The sequence below is a fragment of the Manis javanica genome, chromosome 17 (assembly GCF_040802235.1).
Source record: "Manis javanica isolate MJ-LG chromosome 17, MJ_LKY, whole genome shotgun sequence".
Taxonomy (NCBI): Eukaryota; Metazoa; Chordata; class Mammalia; order Pholidota; family Manidae; genus Manis; species Manis javanica.
Window position 1 is genome coordinate 47,996,190 of NC_133172.1, and position 20,405 is coordinate 48,016,594.

At 55.6% G+C, this 20,405-nt stretch overlaps 1 protein-coding gene across 2 annotated transcripts; it reads right to left on the reverse strand.

Moving 5' to 3' along the window:
- Positions 1 to 44: 44 nt before the first annotated feature.
- SLC12A4 (solute carrier family 12 member 4) lies at positions 45 to 20,056 on the reverse strand. 2 transcript variants are annotated; one of them, XM_073225474.1, is made up of 24 exons: positions 19,846 to 20,056; positions 16,259 to 16,353; positions 14,660 to 14,791; positions 11,150 to 11,296; positions 11,010 to 11,064; positions 9,299 to 9,429; positions 7,794 to 8,035; positions 7,410 to 7,624; positions 6,689 to 6,853; positions 6,507 to 6,606; positions 6,167 to 6,223; positions 5,660 to 5,834; positions 5,146 to 5,264; positions 3,655 to 3,753; positions 3,339 to 3,458; positions 3,034 to 3,138; positions 2,613 to 2,781; positions 2,125 to 2,320; positions 1,842 to 2,011; positions 1,624 to 1,755; positions 1,440 to 1,547; positions 1,043 to 1,230; positions 791 to 924; positions 45 to 611 (listed from the first exon to the last, which is right to left on the reverse strand). In XM_073225474.1, exons 1-24 carry the CDS (start codon positions 20,039 to 20,041, stop codon positions 520 to 522), a joined length of 3,342 nt encoding a protein of 1,113 aa, XP_073081575.1. In that variant the 5' UTR covers positions 20,042 to 20,056; the 3' UTR covers positions 45 to 519. The 2 variants fall into 2 exon arrangements, with proteins under 2 accessions (XP_073081575.1, XP_073081576.1); XM_073225475.1 differs by lacking the exons at positions 14,660 to 14,791; positions 16,259 to 16,353; positions 19,846 to 20,056 and adding an exon at positions 14,562 to 14,597.
- Positions 20,057 to 20,405: the final 349 nt, after the last annotated feature.

Consider the following 20,405-nt stretch of genomic DNA (forward strand, 5'->3'; position numbering starts at 1 on the left):
TCTTCGCTTGGCGCCAGAGGAAACAGAGCTGGGGCAGCAGGAGGCCCAGAAGTACACAATGTTTTATTGAAAAAAGGCAGGCCTCAGCTGGCCAGTCCCCTTTGGCTTGCCTTGGTGGGGGGCTCTGCCTACAGGGGCTTGAGCCAGGTCTTCTGCAGGCCTGCTGGGCCAGGCCCCCTCCCTCGTCACCCTTCCCCTCCTCTCTGATGGTGACATTTGAACAATAAATATGCAATAAATAGCGCTCCTGGGTGGGCTGCCTTCAAACCCCTTGTCAGCCCCCACCAGTCTTCTCCAGCCAGGGCAGTCCTCCTGGGGTGCTGGAAGGGAACGTCCCCAAAGCTCTCCAGGTCCCTCAGGACCATGGATGCATCTCCATTGCCAGGCCGAGGCCCAGTCTCCAAGAAGCTTAGCAAAGCTGGGTCCAGGGCAGAGCCAGGCAAAGAGCTGGCAGGTGTGTCCTGAGAGGGGGCTGTTACCCTGGACACCTCCACTCTAGGCCACACGTCAGTACTGAGCTCAGGAGTAGATGGTGATGACTTCACGGCCACCGCCACGTACTAACAGCACCCGCTCGAGGCCCTCCGTCAGCACCTCCAGGAACTCCATGTCTGTAGAGTATCAGGTCAAGGAAGCAGCACCAAGACCAAGGGCCACCCACGGAAGTTTAGCCCATCAATCGGAGGTGGAGTAACCCAGCACCCGCCAGGAGTAGTTGGTGAGGGGAGGTCCCAGCCTGACCTCACACTCTGTCCACCTCCCCACTATCTGCCTCTGCACAAAAGGATACAGTTCTCATCACCCTCACTGTTCTTGGGAGGGCCGGGCATGTTCAACAGGACCAGGCGGGCATCGTGGGAGCGAGTGACAATGACTTCATTGAGCTTCACAGCAGTGTGCATGCGCCGGACATTGGACTGGTCCCTGCAGGTAATGCAGCTGATTGTGGGCCCCATGCCTGGCCCACCCAGAGCTTGTCTGCCCCCATCCCACCACCACCTTCAGACCCCAGTCTGGCTGAGTTCATTTTTGCTGCACTCACGGCTTAATATGCACCAGTTCCCGGAAGTTGTCTGGGGTGTGGCTGGTGTCCCAGGGCTCAGCTGCCATGTACTTGTCCCGTGTCCATGTCATCTGGATCTTGTTGGCCCCAGCTGCAGACTCATCGTCCTCGTCTGAGTACAGGCTGTCCAGCCGCAGGGCTGAGTGCCGGTCCTTGACCAGCTGGGCCTGGGGAAAATCAGAGGAGGTAGCCTCAAGTGCCACAGGAAAAGGGGTGCCTCACTAGCCCACCACCATCACCTGGCCTCAGGAAAATGGGCACTGACTTGGGTGAAGCTGGAGTGAGTCATTCTGATGGCACCACCTCAATGCCAATGGTGTCTCCAAAGGCCTGACCCTGCCACCCACCCCTGCCATCAACCAAGAAGGCCACTGACTTCTCGCTCCCGCTCAGTCTTGGTCAGCCTCATCTGCCGTAGCATCTGGGACCGCTGCTCCATCATCAGCGTCCGCTCATAGGTATATGCAGAGATGTCACTGTTATGCTGGGGAGAGGGTGGACCATGAGGACTGGGCTGTGTGGAGCAGGGTATCAGGGCCACATTGGGGCCGGTGGCTCACCATCTCCACCACCTCCACCTCTGCCTCCAGGCGTAGGTGGTACAGGAAGACAGCCAGATCCTTCTTCATCTGGATGCTGTTGTCATCCATCTGGGCCACTGTGAATATGCGCATCCGGCACTTCCTCCAAACCTGTGGTAACGGAGCAAGTGCGTGGTTCAGTCACATCTTGCCCCTCCGAGGACCCAGCCCCTCCTATCTGGAACCTGCTGGTTCACCTTGTGCTGGCGCAGCAGGAAGGGCAAGAGCATGAGCATGCCGCCGTCATGCACAATCCACCACACATCAATGTGGCCCTCCAGGTAGCGCTCATGGTTGCTGGGGTAGAAGGCGATATTCTTGGGCACAAGCAGAGCCAGATGCGCGGCCGTAGTACAGCGCACGGTGTCTGGGGAGGAGAGGCACTGCTCACTGCCTGCCTGTAGCCCTCCAGCCTTGGCCCTCACTTAGCCCCCAGCCCCAACCCACGTGGCTGAGCCCAGGACCTGCCCCCTCACATACCAATAAAGGTCTTCCAGGCACGTGGGTCCTCACTCTGTCGCCAGCCGTAGGGCCAGCCCAGCACCACGGAGTTATGCCTCATGCCTCCAAGGCCGCAAGACTGGATGAGGTGGGCCAGCCCCTCACGCACCTTGCTGGCTACCACCACTTGGCAGAAGCCCTTCACTTTCTCAATATCCATCATGTTCTTGATTGTCTGTGGGGAACACAACAGGGTCAGAAGGCAAAGCTAGCAGCATCTCCTCTACCAGGCTCCACCCCAAGGCCCCTAGGGCACAAAACAAACTACTTGGGAATGGGGAGGCCAGGGAGGCAAGCTGCCCACCCAGAGGCCATGTTTTCAAGATGGAACAGCCACGCCCCCTTGCTCCAGCTTTTAGGTCGCAGCAGCGCTGCCCACCTGGCCGGTCAACATTGGTCCACTCCCGTACCAGCTGCACCCAGACACCTCTAGTCCAGCTCAGTTCTCCACCCACTTCAGCAGGCACCTGCTCGGCAGCCTGGGTCTCGCCGTAGCTCTCCAAGAAGCTGCCCTGGATGACAGAACCAACGATGGTCAGGCCCTTGCCGGCCTTAAGCTGGGAGGCGAAAGTGAGGAGCCGTGGGTACTTCACGTGAAGATCCTCATCGAGCTTCAGCAGCACCAGTAGCTGAGGCCTGTGGTGGCCGGATGGGGAGGCAGCCTGAGACCAGGGCCAGAGGTTTCCAGGGAGCCCCTCTTCCCTTCTCGGCTCACAGGCTCCCGCACGTTTGAATAGCAGGGATCCAACAAGCAGGAGGGTGCCCCCGGCAGCCCCAGGATGGGGAACATGGACTAGAGTGGGGGAGCTAGCACCTCTCAACCCTCCCACTCTCACAGCGCCCCATGAGAACCTAGAGCAGCTCTTGCCAATGTGCATGGGAACTCACCGCCAGTTCTTGGTGTGAGGAGGCCCCTCTTCTAGCCTCAACAGTGCATAGCGGGCGGCACTCAGGGATAGGCCTCGGATCCCATCACCCCACTCCTTCTCAGCCCTGCAGAGGCCACGACAAACCCATGAGCCCCTGGTCGCATGGGGATTCTGTCCATGTTATGTGAGATGCAGTGGGGCCAGACTGAGTCACAGCCCCCCAGCCCCACCACCTATGGTGGCTAGCAAAGCATGGCTCAGCTCCCAGAACCCAACATACAGACCATCCCACTTGCCGCAACCAGGTGGCAGTCCCTCACTCACCCTTGGTACTCAATGTACTTGTAGATCATGCCTGCAATGAGCATGGCGACCAGGGCATAGTACCAGGAGGAGACAAACATAAGGGCCAGGCAGAGGCTCATGCCCAGGAAGGACAGCGCCCTGGGCCAGAGAGTGGGGGAAGGGTCAGAATCAGGGCAAGACCAGGAGGGCCCCAGCCAAGCTCCCCAGCGCCCCCACTCAATCTCTCACCAGTAGCAACTGCTGCATAGGAAACCCAAATCCCATCCAGAAGGGGGCTCCCAGCTTCCTGAGTAGCTCTGTGTCAGTGGACTTGGCTCAGGCAGCTGGCACTTACCAGTGATAGTACTTAAACCGGGGCCGCCAATTGGGTGTCCTCAGGAGCGTCTGTACAGCACAGGCCAGGTTCACGAACAGGTAACACATCAGAAAGAACCTGCAACACGGAGTGGTTGGTACAGAGCAGACTGCTTGGCGACCAGGTGTCTGACGTCCCTGTCCTTCTCAGGCTTGGCCTGGCCTAGGAGCTGGGAATGTCATGGCCTTGCCCCACATGGGCTCAGCCAGGTCTTCTCAGCCTCCCAGTTCTCACTGCCATGGCTTGAAGCAGAGGTGTCCCCAGAGCCAGGTCTTAGAAAATGGGCAAGTGTTCACAGGCAGGGGAGGTGGGAAGGAGGCTGCCAGCAGGGGGAACAGCCAGTGTGGCTCTGTGGGAAAGGACAGTGTTGAGGAATGCTCAGTGTCTGGAGATGGCTTGACAATACTTAGGCCTCTGGTCTGGGTGACCAACTGGATGAGGGGCTGTCATGAATGTGGAGAGGAGCAGGTTGGGAGATAACAGAAACTATTTTGAATGTACTGAATTAGATTCCTGAGGGACACTGCAGTGGGTGTGGGAGACTGGGACACGGGCAAGACCTGCTGTGTGAACCCTCCAGGAGGACAGCAGAGGGCTGAGGGGAGGGCCAGCAAACTACCCTCACCCTGGCGGGAGAGGAAGGGCAGACTAGAAGGCAGGGGGACACACCAGAGCAGGCATGTCACGGGGCAGGGAAGCCCATGACGGGGAAGTGGTCAGTCCCACTAGGGCTGCCAGGAAGAGCCACATGATAAAGACACATCTGGGCTGGACAGATGGGTCACCATCCAAGACAACAGTGGCAGGAACTGTTTCAGGTGAACACTGTGGGCAGAGCTGGGCAGGCTTAGGGGAACAAGAGCACCAACCCCACTAAGCCTGGCTGAGGCTGGGGACAGGTGGCCCTGTCAAGCCTGCAGCTCTGTGGGGCAGTGAAGGGTAGTTCTGTTAGAACTGAACAAGCAAGAGGGAGAATCGGCAGTGGAACAAAACGTGAGGAATGACGGAGAGGGCAGAGAAAGAACACAGCAACCACATAAGCTCTGCCTCAAGGACCCCTGGAAACCGCCATGTGCCGACCGTCTTCTGCAGGGCATTGGAGGCTCAAATGCCCAGCTGATTCCAGAACTTTAAAGCAGTTTTGAAAGCATGTGGATGGGGCAGTGGTGGTTTCATCAAGGCTCTAGGGGCTGGGTGCTTGCCCTAGCCAGGAGTGGAGAGCCACTGGTGCCCACTCTGAGAGTCTTCCACAGATTGGTGTAGGACCTGTCGTCTTTTTAAAACTTCTGTGTGTCAGGCTCCTGAATGCAGAGGTAGGCTGAGCTCTGGCAGGCAAATGTGTCCCCATATGGTCTGATACACCTCTCAGTGCACTCTCAGTATCAGACAGGTCTCAGGGAGGTGTTGAGGGGTGCTGAGAGTGCAAGTAGCCTTCCCAAGACCAGCCCCCTGCCCTAGCCCCCTGCTCACATGGACAGAATGGGGGCCACCATATCCAGGGAAGCGATGAGGATGCCCAGCTCAGCGATGAGTGCCGTCAGGAGGAGTGCCCACGTGGGTTCACCATTTGCCTTCCCATGACCAAACACCTGTGTGCACCCAGGTCAGTGGTGTCAGCAAGGAAAGAGGCTGGTCCCATCACCCCCATTTCTATATCTTGAACCACAAGCCACAGCATGACTTCCATCATCCCCAACGCCCTCCTCTGAGGCTGAGGTAGGTACCACAAGTTTCTCTGCCCCCCACCTCTTCAGGCCTCTATACTCTGGATGAGCCACTGATAGGCCATGAGGATTCTGGGCCCGAGCAGCTCTGCCAGCAAGAAGGCAAGGTCATGGCAGCTCTCAGCAATTCCCCAAAGATGGCCCTGTGGCTCTCAGGCCACTCTGGGCCCCAGCAAGATGGAATGCACCTGTATTCCCTGTCACTCCCAGCCAGTGTGAGGGGACAGGAGCACCCAGGCTGCCGGGCAGGAAGGGCTCACCCGGAGGAAGGGGATGATGTTGTCCTTAGCAATGGCCTGCAACAGGCGTGGGGCCCCAGTGAGGCTTTGCAGGCCTGCGCCGCAAGTTGAGAAGAAGGAGCCGATGACGATGACCCAGGGTGAAGGCCAGGCCAATGTGCCCACCACCAGGTTCCTGCTGACGCCGTCACCATACCTGCAGGGGCCAAGCTCAGGGCAGGCTCCATGCACAAAGCCCCCCAGACTCTGGTGGGGCTGCCCAGGGTGAGGGATATCAGGAATCCATAAGAATGGCTATGGTGGGCAGAGCTCCAGCCCCTCAGCAAGGAAGACCAGTCCACCAGCCCCTAGCCTTTCCTCTCAGCCCAGCCCTGATCCTGACGTCACCATCCTTTCAGAAGCAGAAGTCCTGGTGGCACAGACTACCACTGGCAACCAGCAGCCTGAGGACATGTATGGGACCATGTGTATGAGGGAGCCTGGTGTCAGGGCAGGTAAAGCTGCCATGGGGGTGCCCAACTCACTCACTTGTCACGGAGTACCACGCCCTCGATGCAGGCACCGAAGAGAACCACACTGCTGAAGTCTGCGGCTGCGTCAAGGAAAGCTCGGGAGCCTCTGCCATGCTACCCCTACTCTTCCACCCGGGACCCATGTGCCCTGGCCCTCATCTTGGCCAGCAGACTCAGCCAGAACACCTGCAGCTGAGGGTCGTGTCATGCAGTGCCCCTTGAGCCTGTGAATGCATGAGGGGTGAGTATGTAGGCACGTATGCAGGTGTGGTGTGTCTGTGCGGGCACCTGGTCACTAAACATAGGCAGGTGCTTCCTCTCCACCTCCCCACCTGCTCCAGGCTTGGGAAAGGATATACACAAGGGAGGTTGTAACAATGGCCAGGATGGTCCCCACCGGGATGGACTTCTGGGCGTCACGGAGGTCCCCAGAACGGTTTGAGCCAGCCATAATACCTCCAAAAACAACAAGACTCCCTCAGGGGCACCCTTAGGGTGAGGGTGGGGATGGGGGTGGGGGTGGGCAAGAGGGGCTCACCTGTGACGGAGGGGAAGAAGATGCCAACCAGCACGGTGAAGGACGTGGCGATGTCAGCTACCACATACAGGGGAAGGCTCTCCTTCAGGCCGAGGGCATCTGTGGTGGGCAGCCCGGGCTTCTCCACCACCTCACTTCTCTCCAGATAGGTGCTCCACAGGTTTTCTGTGGGGCAGCAGCATCACTACCACAGCCCCCCTACTTCCCGGGGGCAGTTTGGGATACCCCAGCCAGAGGCTGCACATCTAAGAGTCTCTGGGCCTGACGGGGAGGGGGGCCGGCTGCAGCCCAATGGCTATGGCATCAGCCACAGGCTGCTCTGGCCACAGGGAAGGCTAGAAGTCTGACATGCAAGGTGGCTGATCCATCAGCCAGTGTCCCACCACTGTCTGCCTCCTACACAGAGGCCCTCTATGGCTCCTGTGAGAACAATCCCAAGCAGTGTCAGGGGCTGGTGGCTGGGAAGAGAGAGGCTGCCAGAAATTTCTGGGGGCTGCTGTAGGCCTGGGATGCTGGCCAAGCAGTCTGTGTTCACCCGAAACCTAGCTGCCAGGAGCCAGGCTGAGAGGACACTGCTGGGCTGGGAAGGCAGCCAGACCTGCCCCCTTGTATGGCCATACAAGGACGGTTCTGTGCACCAGTCTCCCTCTGTGCCCATCCCCTGCCTCCTGCTTCGCCTGTGCGTCAGGAGCAGGAGGGCGGGGCTGGGGGATGGACGCACCCTGCAGCAAGCCAGCAGCTGCACCGGGGATGCCAGGGATCTCAGTCACATTGTTGAGCAGGAAGTAAGGGTCGCAGAAGTCAGTGGTAAGGTTGGGGCTGTGACAGAAGAGGCTCCATAGCTGGGTGGCCACTGTCTCATTGTCTACCATGGCCGTCTTGGCACAGACGTCAAACTGGTCCCGGGATAGGGTCCTGTTGCCCAGCATACATACTCTGGAGGGGAGAATGGGGAGAGGGGGTTTGTAGGAGGAAGGATTAGTACCTGCTCAACTGGAGGTCCCAACCTGTTCCCACCCTGCAGCCTCTGGGACTCAGGCACCAAAGCCATCTACTTGGGAGGGACTGTCAGTGCAACACCTGGATATATTCCCAGGTGACTTACGGAAACACAGGAGGGTCGAAAATAGACTTGATGCCCCCAGCATAGATGGAGAGGATGGAGATGATAACACAGGCCAGGAAGAGCGAAGCAAATTTGTTCACATACTTGACACCAACAAACACCACCAGGGTCATGAAGGTCAGAAAAATGGTCCCATATACCCGCATGTTGTTCAAGGTGGCACTCAATGTGTCATGAGCGCCTGTTGGGTGAAAAATGGCAGCTGGCGGGGCAATGTAGGTCTGAAACAAGAAGATAGAGAAAGAAGGTTCAACTTTCCTATTTGGAGAGTGAACCCTGTCATTCTGGTTTCCTTATTCAAAGAGTATCCAGGAAAAGCCAGTCACAAAAGACCACATGTTGTCTGATTTCATTTATACAGTATTTCCAGAATAGGTAAGTCTGATTAAATCTGATTAAAGATAGAAAGCAGATTAATGTTTGCCTAGGCTTGGGGGGAAAGGAGAGTGACTGTAATGAGCATGGGGTTTCTTCCTAGGATGATGAAAACATAAAATTGATTGTGGGGACAGTTGCACAACTCTGTGAGTATACTAAAAACCATTAAATTGTATACTTTACATGGGTCTGTGAATCACATGGTATACAAATCATATCTTAATAAAACTGCCATAAAAAAAAAAAAGATCCAGACACAGGAGTCAACCTGAATAGCTAAACTGTCAAAGTGGGAAAGTCTGAGCAACAAAATAAATAATGATAGTACTGGATTATGCACCAAAGAATAAAACAAATACCCAGGAGTCCGTACTGATATAAACACATGGTTGAATAAAAAATGGGGAAAAGGACAGATTTTCCTTACAAAAGAAATCCAAATAATAAATGTAGAAAAGTGGGAAATAGAAAAACAAAAACAATTAACAAAAAAGCCCCCAAAAGATCCAGGAGAAGGGCCCACGCTACAGGCAGAGGACCTGGGGACCGGAATCACCAGGTGTCCTCTAAACAGCTACTGTCTGGGTCCCCAGGTATGGGCCCTTATTACCCTGTGCTCCCCACTGCCTCTCCTCCTACTGGCAGGGGCAGCTCCACAGGGAGTGGGAAGCTCAGAGTGTATATGGGGCTCTCGGAGGAGGACCAGCTTCTAGAAAGGGTCCCGTGGCTGCTCATCCTGACTGATTTAGAGACAAGGGTTAAGCTGGATCTGAAGGGCCTTAGCACACAGCCCACACAAGCCCAGGAGGAGGCTCTGCATCACCACCAAGATCTGTCATTGAGTTAAATGCCAACAGTTCACAGACCACCTGCCATGAAAGAAATGGTGCCTGGGTGGGTGAAACCTCCAGAGCCAAGGTGAAGGCAGCCTGGCTCAAACTGGCAAGGGACTGAAGGGGAGACTCTTTGGGGCAAAGATTTATCTCCCTCAAGGAGGCCCCCACTTTATAAGTCAGAGACACTGACTAGAGGAGAGGGGTGCAGAGGCATCCTGCATCTATAGGAAAGGGACAAGACCAAAGTGGTCAGGGCTTAGCCCGACTCACCAGCAATATCTCAATGGCCCCCAGGATGTACATGGCTGCTGCAAATGTTGTTCCTAGGTAGAAACACAGACCCACAGCACCTCCAAATTCTGGCCCCAGCGAGCGGGAGATCATGAAATAGGAGCCCCCAGCTACAACAGAGAAAGTACACACAGGTTAAGGCTGATTCTCCTTCAAGGGGGTCTTCCCCAAGACAACCCCTCACAACCACCTAAGGGCCAGGGACCACTTTTCCCATTTACAGATGAGCAGAAGATTTGAGAGACTTGTCCAAGGCTGCATGGTTAGTAAGTGGCCAGGCTGGAGTTGGACGTCATTCCCATCTGACTCCAACGCCCAGCAGAGGCCAGCTCTGGATCTGCAGCAGTGCCTCAGTGGCCCATTGTCCCTCAACTCCTAGACTTCAGCCAGTCCCTCAGCCTCCTCTAACTGGGTGGGTCCTATTTCAGGATGGCTCGCCCCTCCCAGGGCCTATGTCTGATAGTCTGACCCCCCCCGAGACCAGAGCAAGAAATGTGCCTTGCCCTATTTTTTGTCCTTAGGACCCAGCACAGGGCCTGCCACCAGGTAGGTGTCCATAGCTGACCCTCCTGCCCTGAGTCTGTGCCTCCATCAGAGTATAACACCCCTGGCAAGACTGAGTCAATACTGGGCCCCAGGGCCAGAGGGTGAAGGAATCACAAGTGTTATTCCATGGTGCTCCTGATAAAACTTCTCTGGTGAAAAAATGTGGGACTAGGAGTCAAGAAACTTAAGGTCAATCCCTTTCATGCTGTAATCCTGCCTCTGGGGCCCTCTCCGAAGGGAGACTGAACAGAGGCAATTCCTGATAAAAATTGTTTATAACAGTGAAAGAGTAAAATCCAAGAATAGGAGAATAGTCACATAAATTAGGTAATACCCTATCACTCCTGTTTAAAAACAAACTGTTACCAACATTTAGGAAATATACAAACACGCACACAAAATTTGGGAAAAACAATATATATCAGTACTTTACAAGATCCTATGCCAATGCACCAAAAGGCTAAGAGTTATAAACTCAGGATGGTGGGATTATGGGTACCTTCAATTTTCCTTTCTACATTTTTCTGCTCTTTCAAACCCTCTTATGGTAAATATATATTACCTTTTCCCCCTATTACTTTTATACTAATAAAGCTGTTATTAAAAAAAAAAAAGGATCCAGACACAGGAACCAACCTGAATAGATAAATAGCCAAAGTGGAACAGTTTGAGCAACAAGATAAATATAGTACTAGATTATGAGTCAAATAATACAATATATATCCAGGAGTCCATACTGATAAATACATGGTAGAGTAAATAAATAAACAGGGTATCTGGAAACCAAGTCCAATCTCCTCATCCCTGTTGAAAACTCTCTGCACCGTCTATCCTGTAATCTGAAGTGTGGTCCAGACTCCTTTGCTAAGGCCACCATGTATGCCCTATCATTTTCTTTGTCAGCCTCAACCCCCTTTATAAAAAAATCACTTTTACACTAAAAAGCAAAACACAACACAAAACACAGCAGCAATCTCAAACTGTCAAACAAGGATGCACCTAAGTGGTGGCACTGTCGTGGAGTCCAGGACTAAGACTGCACCAGAGAATTGCTGGGCCAGGGTGGGGTGGGTGTGAGGGTTCTGAGGGATGTCAAGGTGGATTCTGAGCCCAGTCCCCCAGTCAAACCTGGGGTGACACCCACCTGGAACCACGCCATTGGTGGCAATGGCACTCATGGAGATGGCTGTCAGCAAGGTCTGCAGGAAGGAAGGCCTAGATGAGCAGCTCAGCTGGGGGGGCTCTGTGGGGCAGCCGTGCCCCTGCCCCAGCCCGCATACTCACGCAGCAGCAGCAGATGAGTACAATGAGGAGGGCCTGTAGCACACCGGCTGTGCCCACCATCCAGGTCAGCCGCAGGAAGAGGATAACCCCAAAGATATTCTGCAGGCAGGGCAGGTACACCCCCATAAGGGTGCCCATGCTGGGTGCCTATGGAACAGGGAGGGGAGGGGGCACAGAGCATCAAAGGGGCTCAGATGCACCACAGAAGGCCACCCCCGAGTCAGGCAGCAGGTGTTCTCTATGAGAACAGGCTGGAGAGTGGCATCCCGAGTGATGCTCTGGAGAGCGCAGGGGTGGGGCTGACCTTCATGCATGAAGGCGCTTTGGGGCTGGGAGGGTGGGTATAAAACCTGATTCTTTCCAAACCCCATGAATGAGCTTTTAAGCTCTACCTCCCCATCAAAGTACTGCTCCATTCTCTTCCCTTCTTTTGTTAAACTTCTGGAAAAAGAGGTCTGTCTCGGATTCCCACCTTCTCACTCAGCAGGGCCCACACTACCCAGAGTCCAAGAAGTCCTTAGCCCTCCCTCTCTGACCCCCACTCACCTCTGCATGGACCCCAAGTCCTGCCCAGTCTGTCTCTTAAGTGGTCCTCAGATCAGCCTGCCTAGCCCCAGCTTTAGTCCCTTCAACCCGGATGATGCCCTCCTGGGCCTAACAGCCTCTCCACACTCCAGCCCACCCTGCTGCCAGAGCAGGTCTGTGAAAGCCAAATCCAATCTCCTCATCCCTGCTGAAAATCTCCATCGTCTACCCTGTACTTCACAGTGTGGGCCAGACTCCTTGCCTTGGACCACAGGTGCGCCGCATTACCTTCTTTGCCTCAGCCTCTAATGACATTGCATTAGAGCCTCAGAAACCAGGGCACATGCAGGGCTCTACTTGAGAGGGTCACCCTGACTCACTGGCTGGCAAACTCCTCTTCAGTTAAACCTTCAGGAGACTTAACAGTTGCTTCTTCCGGGAAGTTCCCCAGGTTGCCTTCAGTGGAGTTGGTATTTCCTCTTCTATCCCCTCAGCATCTGACATACCCTTCCATCAGAATGGTCACTACAGGTCACAGTACCTAGTCACCCAAATGTATCATGACCATACTGGGGCAGACATGGCTTGTTCACTGTCCTATCACCAGTAGGCCCTGAAGGTACCTAAAAGGTGCTCCTGAGCCTAGTGAGTGGTGCCTTGGAAGGCCCCTGGGATAACCTGTTGGGAAAATCCTGCATAGAGAGTAGAGACTCAGGCTGAAGGGCAGGTGAGGAGGGTTATGGGCATATCCAGATGGGGTTTCTCAACGATCTAAGGGTAGATTAGGGGCATCCAGGAGACCAGAGTAAAGGCTGAAACACACAGGCAGGGCTGGCACCTTCTCAAGAATGGGGTCCCCATGAGAGCAGCCCAGGGTGGTGGGACTCTAAGAGCTTCCGCTGGAGCTCTAGCAAAGCCTGCTGCCCTAGAGCTGGGCTGGGGGAGAGAACTCTGTGGCCCCAGGAACTCTTCCGAAGGATCCAGGCCCGGAGCAGGATCTGTGTGCTGGCTAATGGACCTCTGAAGGGCCTCAGTGAGAACAAATGGTCCTTCAAACTCTCCCATACCATATCTGAACCCTGAGCCCTTTTCAGAGGCCCTGGACCACCCACTGGATAGGGGCAGTCCCAGCCCCACCCCCAGTCCAGGCTGAGTCACTCTGGGAAAAGGGCAGTGTGGGAAAGGGTGGGGCCGGAAACGCTTTCTGCATCACCAAATAACCGCTGGCAGCCTCAGAAGGTCACCAGGCCAGAGCCGGAGTGACTGCCATGGAGAGGCTGCCTTGGGTCTTGGTGTGGTCTGCTGAAGGCCTGCCCCACCTGCTTTAAGCCTTCCGTTTCTGAGGTCCCTGCTCAGAACCTCCCTGCGTGAGCACCACAGCTCAGCAGCCCCAGCTCCCTAGCTTCCAACTGATTCACTGTGGACTTGACCAGCCTCCTCCATCCTGCATGGAAAAGCCACTGCTGCTGAGAAACTCAGTCATTTTCTCAAATCCTTAAACCCTAGGGCTAGGTGAGCTGGGCAGGTAAGCAGAGGCTGAACTCCAGCATCGTCCCAGGTTCCACGTGAGGCCAAGGGACCATGGCCCTTCACCAGCCGAGGCTTCCTTTTGACATTCTTACTGAGATGTGTACTAGCCTTTCTTAGGGGCTTTTTTACTCTCAGCTCCTAGCTCCCGGGACTACTAGCTCCCAGAGGATGAGACCCACCCAGGCAGAATAGGGACAGCCAGAGACAGTCAGGCTTCTCTACTGTCTGCTGTTCAGAAAATGCCACCAAAACCACAACCAGCAGGATACAGTGAGGGTCAGGTCTGTATGATCTCAAGATCCCAGCTGCCCTCTCTGAAGTGTGAGCTAGTTTGCCTCCTGGAGAGGCAAGGTGAGGGAAGAACACCAGCCTGAGACTGACCTACCCTCTCCTTGGCCTGCAACCCCAAGGCCCAAACCTCATGAGCAGAGGACTCAGCTTATCCCAACCAAGAGCTCCTTCTGCCTATGCTGACTTCCAGCAAGAATACTGCAGCCATGCCAGACCCAAGCACCTTCCAAATCCCAGCTGCTTCCCAAACCTCAGGGAGTCAGTAGGTGGGCAGGGAGGGCTATTTGCCTCCAAACTGAAAATGTAGACAAAACCCCCAGCCCTCAGTTAAACTGAGGCTTATCACACAGCGGAGCTGAGTGAAGGTGTGTGGTCATCCTGAAGAAGGGAGGGAGAGGGCTGATGGGCCAAAAGCCTAGAGAGTGACCAGGGAAGGGAGAGAGGGATAAGGAAGCCCCCAAAGGCAGCATTATGCTCCTATCCCCTGCCCTCCCTGGTGCTCAAGGAACCCAGAGCTGTTAGAAGGATTTGCCAGTGAAGCCAACACACTGAGGGGCAACGCAGTGAGGTCTGGTCACTTGCTCGAGGTCACAAAGCCCCAAGGGACAACCAGGTTCCTGGTTCCAAAGTTAACACCATGATCCATCTTGATGGGATGCCAGAGATCTGGCATGCTGCATAGTCACGTATCACAGTAAATCCACAAATCTGTCTCCCGTGTCACACACTGATCTTGTCTAGCTGAGTCATCTTAGGATACTTAAGACCCCTGATACTCAGCCTCCCCATCTGTACCATGGGGATGATTACAGCACCCGCCTTACAGCTTTGGTGTGAAGATCACATGCAAGAACCCAGGCCCACTGTTCAGCGTGAGTTAAAGCCCACACAGAACTGAGTAAAGGCAGCTGGTGGTCCCACTGTCCCTGCTGAGGGCCTCCCTGGTCTCTGCCCCCTGTGGCCCTCTGCTTCCCTGAGGGGATCCTCCTTAGCTCACCCCTTGAAGCCTACTTAAGCCCAAGGCACTCAGTGCCCATCATCCATGCTCACCACACCTGGCACCTACTTCTGGGGTGCTCACAGCCATGTGGGGAAACTGACAATTCCAGGACGTTGAGTCTGTCTTCCCAGGAGCTGTCCCTCTGCCGCTGCTGACCAGCTCACCTTGGCTGCCCTCCGGTGGGTGCCCTCTCCACTCTCAGCCTCCTCATGCTCCTTGGCACCCTGTGTGAGGTTGGTGTAGCTGACGAGCTTGCCCAGAAGAGATGATACCTTTGGGCGGATGTCCAGCTCTTCCTATAAACAGAACCATAGGCCAATCTGGCAATGGGCCCAGCTGGCACCAGGCTACCTGTGTGTAGCCAACAGCTTGGCCTCTGGCCCCTTGCCAAGCCCTGAGGCAGGCCTGGGCCTGATCCCAGCTCTTGCCTGGGGAAGCCCAAGCCAGCCAACCGGGCAGGTGTGGACACCACACCCCAGCACACGGCACTCAAAGGCTCAGCCCAGTGGCTGCTTCTCTCTGCCCCACCTTGGCTACAATCACTATGAGCATTTGTGAAACTACCTGCCTCAGGGAGAGGGCAGGGCAGGGCACAGCTGGTAGACAGACAAATGGCACACTGCATCCTGCCTGTGCTGTCTGGACACCTCCTAGCTATGAGTGGGCCTCTGGGGCTGACATCTGCCTTCCACTCTCCCACAAAAAAGCCACCGTAGTCACCTCACAAAACCAAGGAAGTCAAAAGGAGGATACCTGGGACAAGTGAAATCTCTCATCTGCCAAACCCTGATCTGTCTGGTCTTCCCCTAGGCCCCGGGCCCTGTGAGTAACCTACCTCAGTCCCCAAGGTGGGATCCTGGTCCCCTTGCCCCTCTCCAGGTGGGGCCAGGTCAAGGCCTTTGCTGCAGAAACTTACTAGTCTTCCAGGCCAGGAGGCCTCCCCGGGCTCAGACACCCCAACCCTGACCCAGGATCCCTTTCCCACTCCAGCAGCCTCCCTAGCACCATGCCTCTACCTGCCACTTGGCCACATTTAGTCTTTCCCTGTCTGTCAGCATCCTTTTGACCCTCCACATAAGGAGAAACTGGTTTGGCGTGAGAAGTGAAGATGCAGATCTTCTGGGGTATGTGGAGACTGAGGAGCCTATGACCCTTCCATGGGGTAGCTGAATGGTTAGGAGCCTAAACCATGCCTTAAAGCCAGATCCAGCTTCTGAGCTTGAATCTGAAAAGGATGAAATTCAAATTCAGAGGCATGAAAATTGGGAATGTTTCCAGAGAGGTGTCTACTGAAGGCTGCAGATGTGGAGACGAGGCAAATCCAGTGAGACGGATCAGGCCTCAGTCAATTTGAGGGAGACAGAATAGGAGGAGCCAACCAGGAAAGACAAGGAAGAGTTCACAGGAGAGGGAAAATTATGGACTATGAAAGTCCTAGGAGTGAAGGGAACAAAGGAAATCCTGAGGACAGAAATCCTAGGAGGAGGCCACCTGCTGGGGGGCTGCATGGAAGTCAAAGGTGAATACCCTTAGAGAACACGTGGGCTGTACAGTAGCCTCTGGGAAAGCAGTTTCAGTTCAAAGGGCCAAGGGAACCGCAACTTGGCTGCTAAGGGAGTGAGACAGACAAGAGGAGACTAGAGAAGGAGCCACGACAGGAGGCACAACCGTTCAGCCTGTCTGCTTAGCTAAGGCTTGAGTCCTGAGAGCTGCCCCCGCAACCTGCCTGCCACACCTGCAGCCCAGAATGGCTCCTCGGCTACCTCAAATAGTGCCAGGTTCCTGTCATAGTAGTCACTTCCTCTGGAAGCCTCCAAGGGACAAAGGAAAGGGCTGTTCTCTCTGTGGTTGCCATGTCCTGTGGAGAGAGAAGGACAGAATCCCAGTCAGAGGCTGCCTCCTGAGCCCCCAGTCTGCACCCCACCCCAGCAGGCAAAGACAGAAAAACATCACCTCTGTGGAGCACTTTCCGGGATAGTGTTACCAGGCTGGACCTCAGTTTCCCTATCATACAGACTCTTTGAAGGTCCAGAATTGACAGAGTGGCCAATAACCAAAACCCCGCACATCACTTACTCTAGCAGAGTAACGGGTGTGAAGGCCGCAGATACACTAGCTCAGGTACGCACTGATGAGGGGCGGAGCCTGTGGCGAGGGCGTGGCCCACCCACACTCATTTTCCCGGCCCATCTGGAATACCCAGTGTGCCAGGCGCCAACGGCGCAGTGTCTTCAGGGTCCGCCTGGGTGCTGCCCTACAGACAGGTGAAGCCACATAGGGTGCCTTCTGTTGCCACGGCCAGCAGGCCGCCTACGAGCTACCCCACCATGCACCGCGCCGGGGCAGCCTGGAGGGCAGCCCGGTGCATGATGGGAAGAGAGGTAAGCGGGAGACTGGCCAGACGGCACAGGGATTCAGCTAGGGTCGTCTACGGAAGTGTTTCTTTTTCCCCTCTAGACAGTGTGGCAGCTGCGGCAGTGGCTGAAGGCCTCACAGCAAATGGGACGCCCACATCTTGGTTCAATGAAGCCATGTTGGTGTTGGATGACAATGAGTCTGGCAGCTGCACTGTCCTGGTTTTCCGATGATGTAGGTGGCAACAGTAGTGTCATCACCGACCCAGACTAGTGTTGTTTTGGCTATGCATGGTTTTGCAAGAGCTGCAGCCAACTTTCTCTGGCTATATAGACCACAGTTCATTTCTCCTTTGCAGCTAGAATGCTGAATGATGCACTCTCCTTCATCTGATACATCATCTTGCCATTGGTATGAGACTTGCCTTCTGAGCCAACAATCGCTCAGCAACAGTTAACACTCCAGTAGATATCATCTGCCCTCTTTTAGTAACAAGGAAAGTAAGGCTCAGATTCAGATGTAAGGTTACTCAGTGAGAAGGGCCAAACCTAGGTCCCTGGATCCACAGAGAGAGGTGGGAGCTAAGCAGCAGGTTCTCTACTCGTATTCTGGGTCCCAGTCTATCCCAGGATGCAGAACAAGCCTTTGAGTAGAGGAGTGTCTGGGGTTTGCAGTTTGGCCAGGGTGCACATACCAATTCTTGGTACTCAGATGGCAAGCAGCCTGGCTTGGATTCTTGACTCTGTGTGACTCAAGGCAACCTGCTTACTCTCTCTGTGATGCTTTGGTTTCCCTTTCTACGAAGTAGAGATAGTAACACCCACTCTTCCAACTGCCCAGATGAACCATAAAAGGGACACTCTGGTGCCAGACACCCAGCAGGCATTCCTTGGAGTTCCCCAAAGCCTTGTTTAAGGACAGTTTCCATGGGATTGTGGGAATGGGGGCAGGGGGAAGGGGATCTAAACAGTCCCTGGATGTCTGTACTGCCTGCCTTCAGCTATTCCAAAAATACCAGGGCAGGTCTGAGCATGCCTGTCACGACAAAGCTGCTCAGATACCACCTGAGACCCCAGGTGAACCAGAGCATGGCTTGGGCCTGGCGGTTGTCTGTGAGGTACATATATATGGATGTTCCTACCAGCAGCTGTGAACGCACCAGCTATAGGTGGGGGATCCAGATGACGCTCATGGGCCTTTGCCAGGGGTACCCCCCTACTCCATCCCCTACCCACAAGCTACAGTGGGCCGAATGAGCAGGCCTATCCACACTCCCTGGAGCAGAGGTGTGGACTGAGATTCAGGTACCAGGCTGAGAGGGCCCCATGAGATGGACCTGAGACTCACTGTTTTTGTGCCCCCTTATCACTGACCCTTTGCAGTCCCCACCAAAAAGGCTCATAATCACTCACCAGCATGCAAAGTGTCCCCCATACTGCCACTGCAGCCAAGGTCTGGCTGAAAAGGAGTAAGAGGAGGAGGAGGAGGGATAGTGGGAGGAGCTTGGCCAGCCTGGAGAGACCTGGCAGGACTCAGCCAATGTGGCTCCAGGTCCCTCCAGTCACCCTGTGACGGACAAGGTGGGTCCAGAAGCTAGGCTCAGTTATGCCTGCCTGCTGGTCCAGGATCTGGGGAGCGCCCTTAGGGCTAAAAGGGAAACAGGGATGCTGGTTCTGCTCTGACCACTGAAGCAAGGCTAGGGGCAGTTGAGGGCCTGGGGGTGGGGCATGTGCATGCACACAGCTGTCAAGACTAAAACCTCCAAGCCTCCTCTTAGCAGTCCTGTGCCATCTACACATACCAGTCAGATGACAGCCATCACCCAGATCAGGCATAGATCACCTCAGTCATGTCGCCAGCACAGATCAGAAACAGGACCAGATCACATCGCTTGACACATGCCACCAACACACATGTTCCCTGCCTATCTCCATCACGGTCAGTCAGACACAGACAATCGTCATCAGTCATATCACCATCATTGGCCATGAGAATGTGCTACCTTGACCCTATCTTCACACTGGAACACCTACGGATACACACTTGCACAAGCACAATTACACATGCATATGTAGCTACACATACATGTTCTCAGCAGTGTTCACACTCCCAGGAATGGGCTTCAGCAAAACAGCCCCGTGAGCCTCCTGCGGTAGGAGATGGAGAGGGGGCAGTGTGAAGGCAGCGACCTGGCAGAAGGGAGGAGGGCTTACCCTCAGACCCTGCTCTAACACTTAGGTTAAGAATTAGGGCTCTGGAGTCTCCAACTCTAGGTTTGAATTAACTGGGGCAAGTTATATAACCGCTCCAAGCCTCAGTTCACTCTTTCCTAAGAGTGAATAACAAGACGTATTCTGTGGAACTGGGAGGATTAAACGAGTTAATTCATGTAAAATTCCTGGACAAGCCTGGTTCCGTATGAGTGCTCCACCGATGCCCGCTGTACCTTCAGATCTAAGATGGGATCAGCAGGAACGCACTCACAGGCAGTTACCCACAGCTCCCTCGGGCAGGCACACCCTTCGGTCCCGCCAGCCGCAGGAGTGCAGGGAGGCACATGGTTGGGAGGGGCGGAAGAGGGTAGTGGCAGGGGCTGAGATGAAGAGGCGCCAATGGGTAGGCGAGGAGAGAAGAGGCTGGGGCAGTTCAGAGAAGGTGAAGGGTCAGAGCGGCGGTTGTGCTCCCAGAGGGAAGAGCCAGAGATGGGGCTAGGCGCTATTCACTCTCCCGGCGGCCCAGCTGGCCGGGCCTCCACCGTCGGCCACGTCTGCAGCCCCCGCCCGCGGCCGGCAAGGGTGGAGCTGGGGCTAGGAGGGCGGCCCAGGAAAATCGTCTCCGCGCGCGCGAAGCGAGGGATTGATCGGTGGCGGCGGCGCAGACTACAGAAAGTTGGGCCCGCATCGACGTGTGCGCGCACGGCCCGGGTCGTTTGCGCGTGAGCCCCGCGTGGCCGGGTCCCCAGTCCCGCCAAGGCCCCCTTCGGGCGTGCCCTCACCGTCCGAGTCCTCCCGCTCTGTGCGCTCCCCGTAGTCCACCCGACTGAGACCCTCGAGGTTGTCATAGTCGCCGCGCCGCGGCCCGTCCACCGGCACCACGGTGAAGTGAGGCATCGCGCGAGGTCGGCCCACCGTCCCGGCTGCCTGCCGGGTTGTCCCCGCCGCCCCGGGCCGCTGCGCCCCGCCCGCCCGCATTCCTCCCCGCTGCGCTCACTTCCTCCGCCCGCTCCCCGGGCCGCCCCTCTGGGGCGGGAGCAGGAGGGGCTCAGGCCAGCTCCGCCCCGAGGGGGGGCCCGAAAGGAGTGAAGGCCCCCGGCTGGGAGTACTACTAACCTCTCCGTGCCTGGGGAGAGCCCGATTCCTGTGTGACCTTGGGTGAGGGGCCGCCCTCTCTGAGCCCGAGATGCGGTACTTGTAAAATGGGGAAATACACCTCTTGGGACTGAGGGCTCGGTGAGGTGGGGCGCGGGATGCGCCGCCTCTGTGCTCTGTGCTTAGCGAGCGCTCGGGGACATTTCTGTTACTCAGGAATAGGGAAAGGTAGGCAGGACCGGCCCAG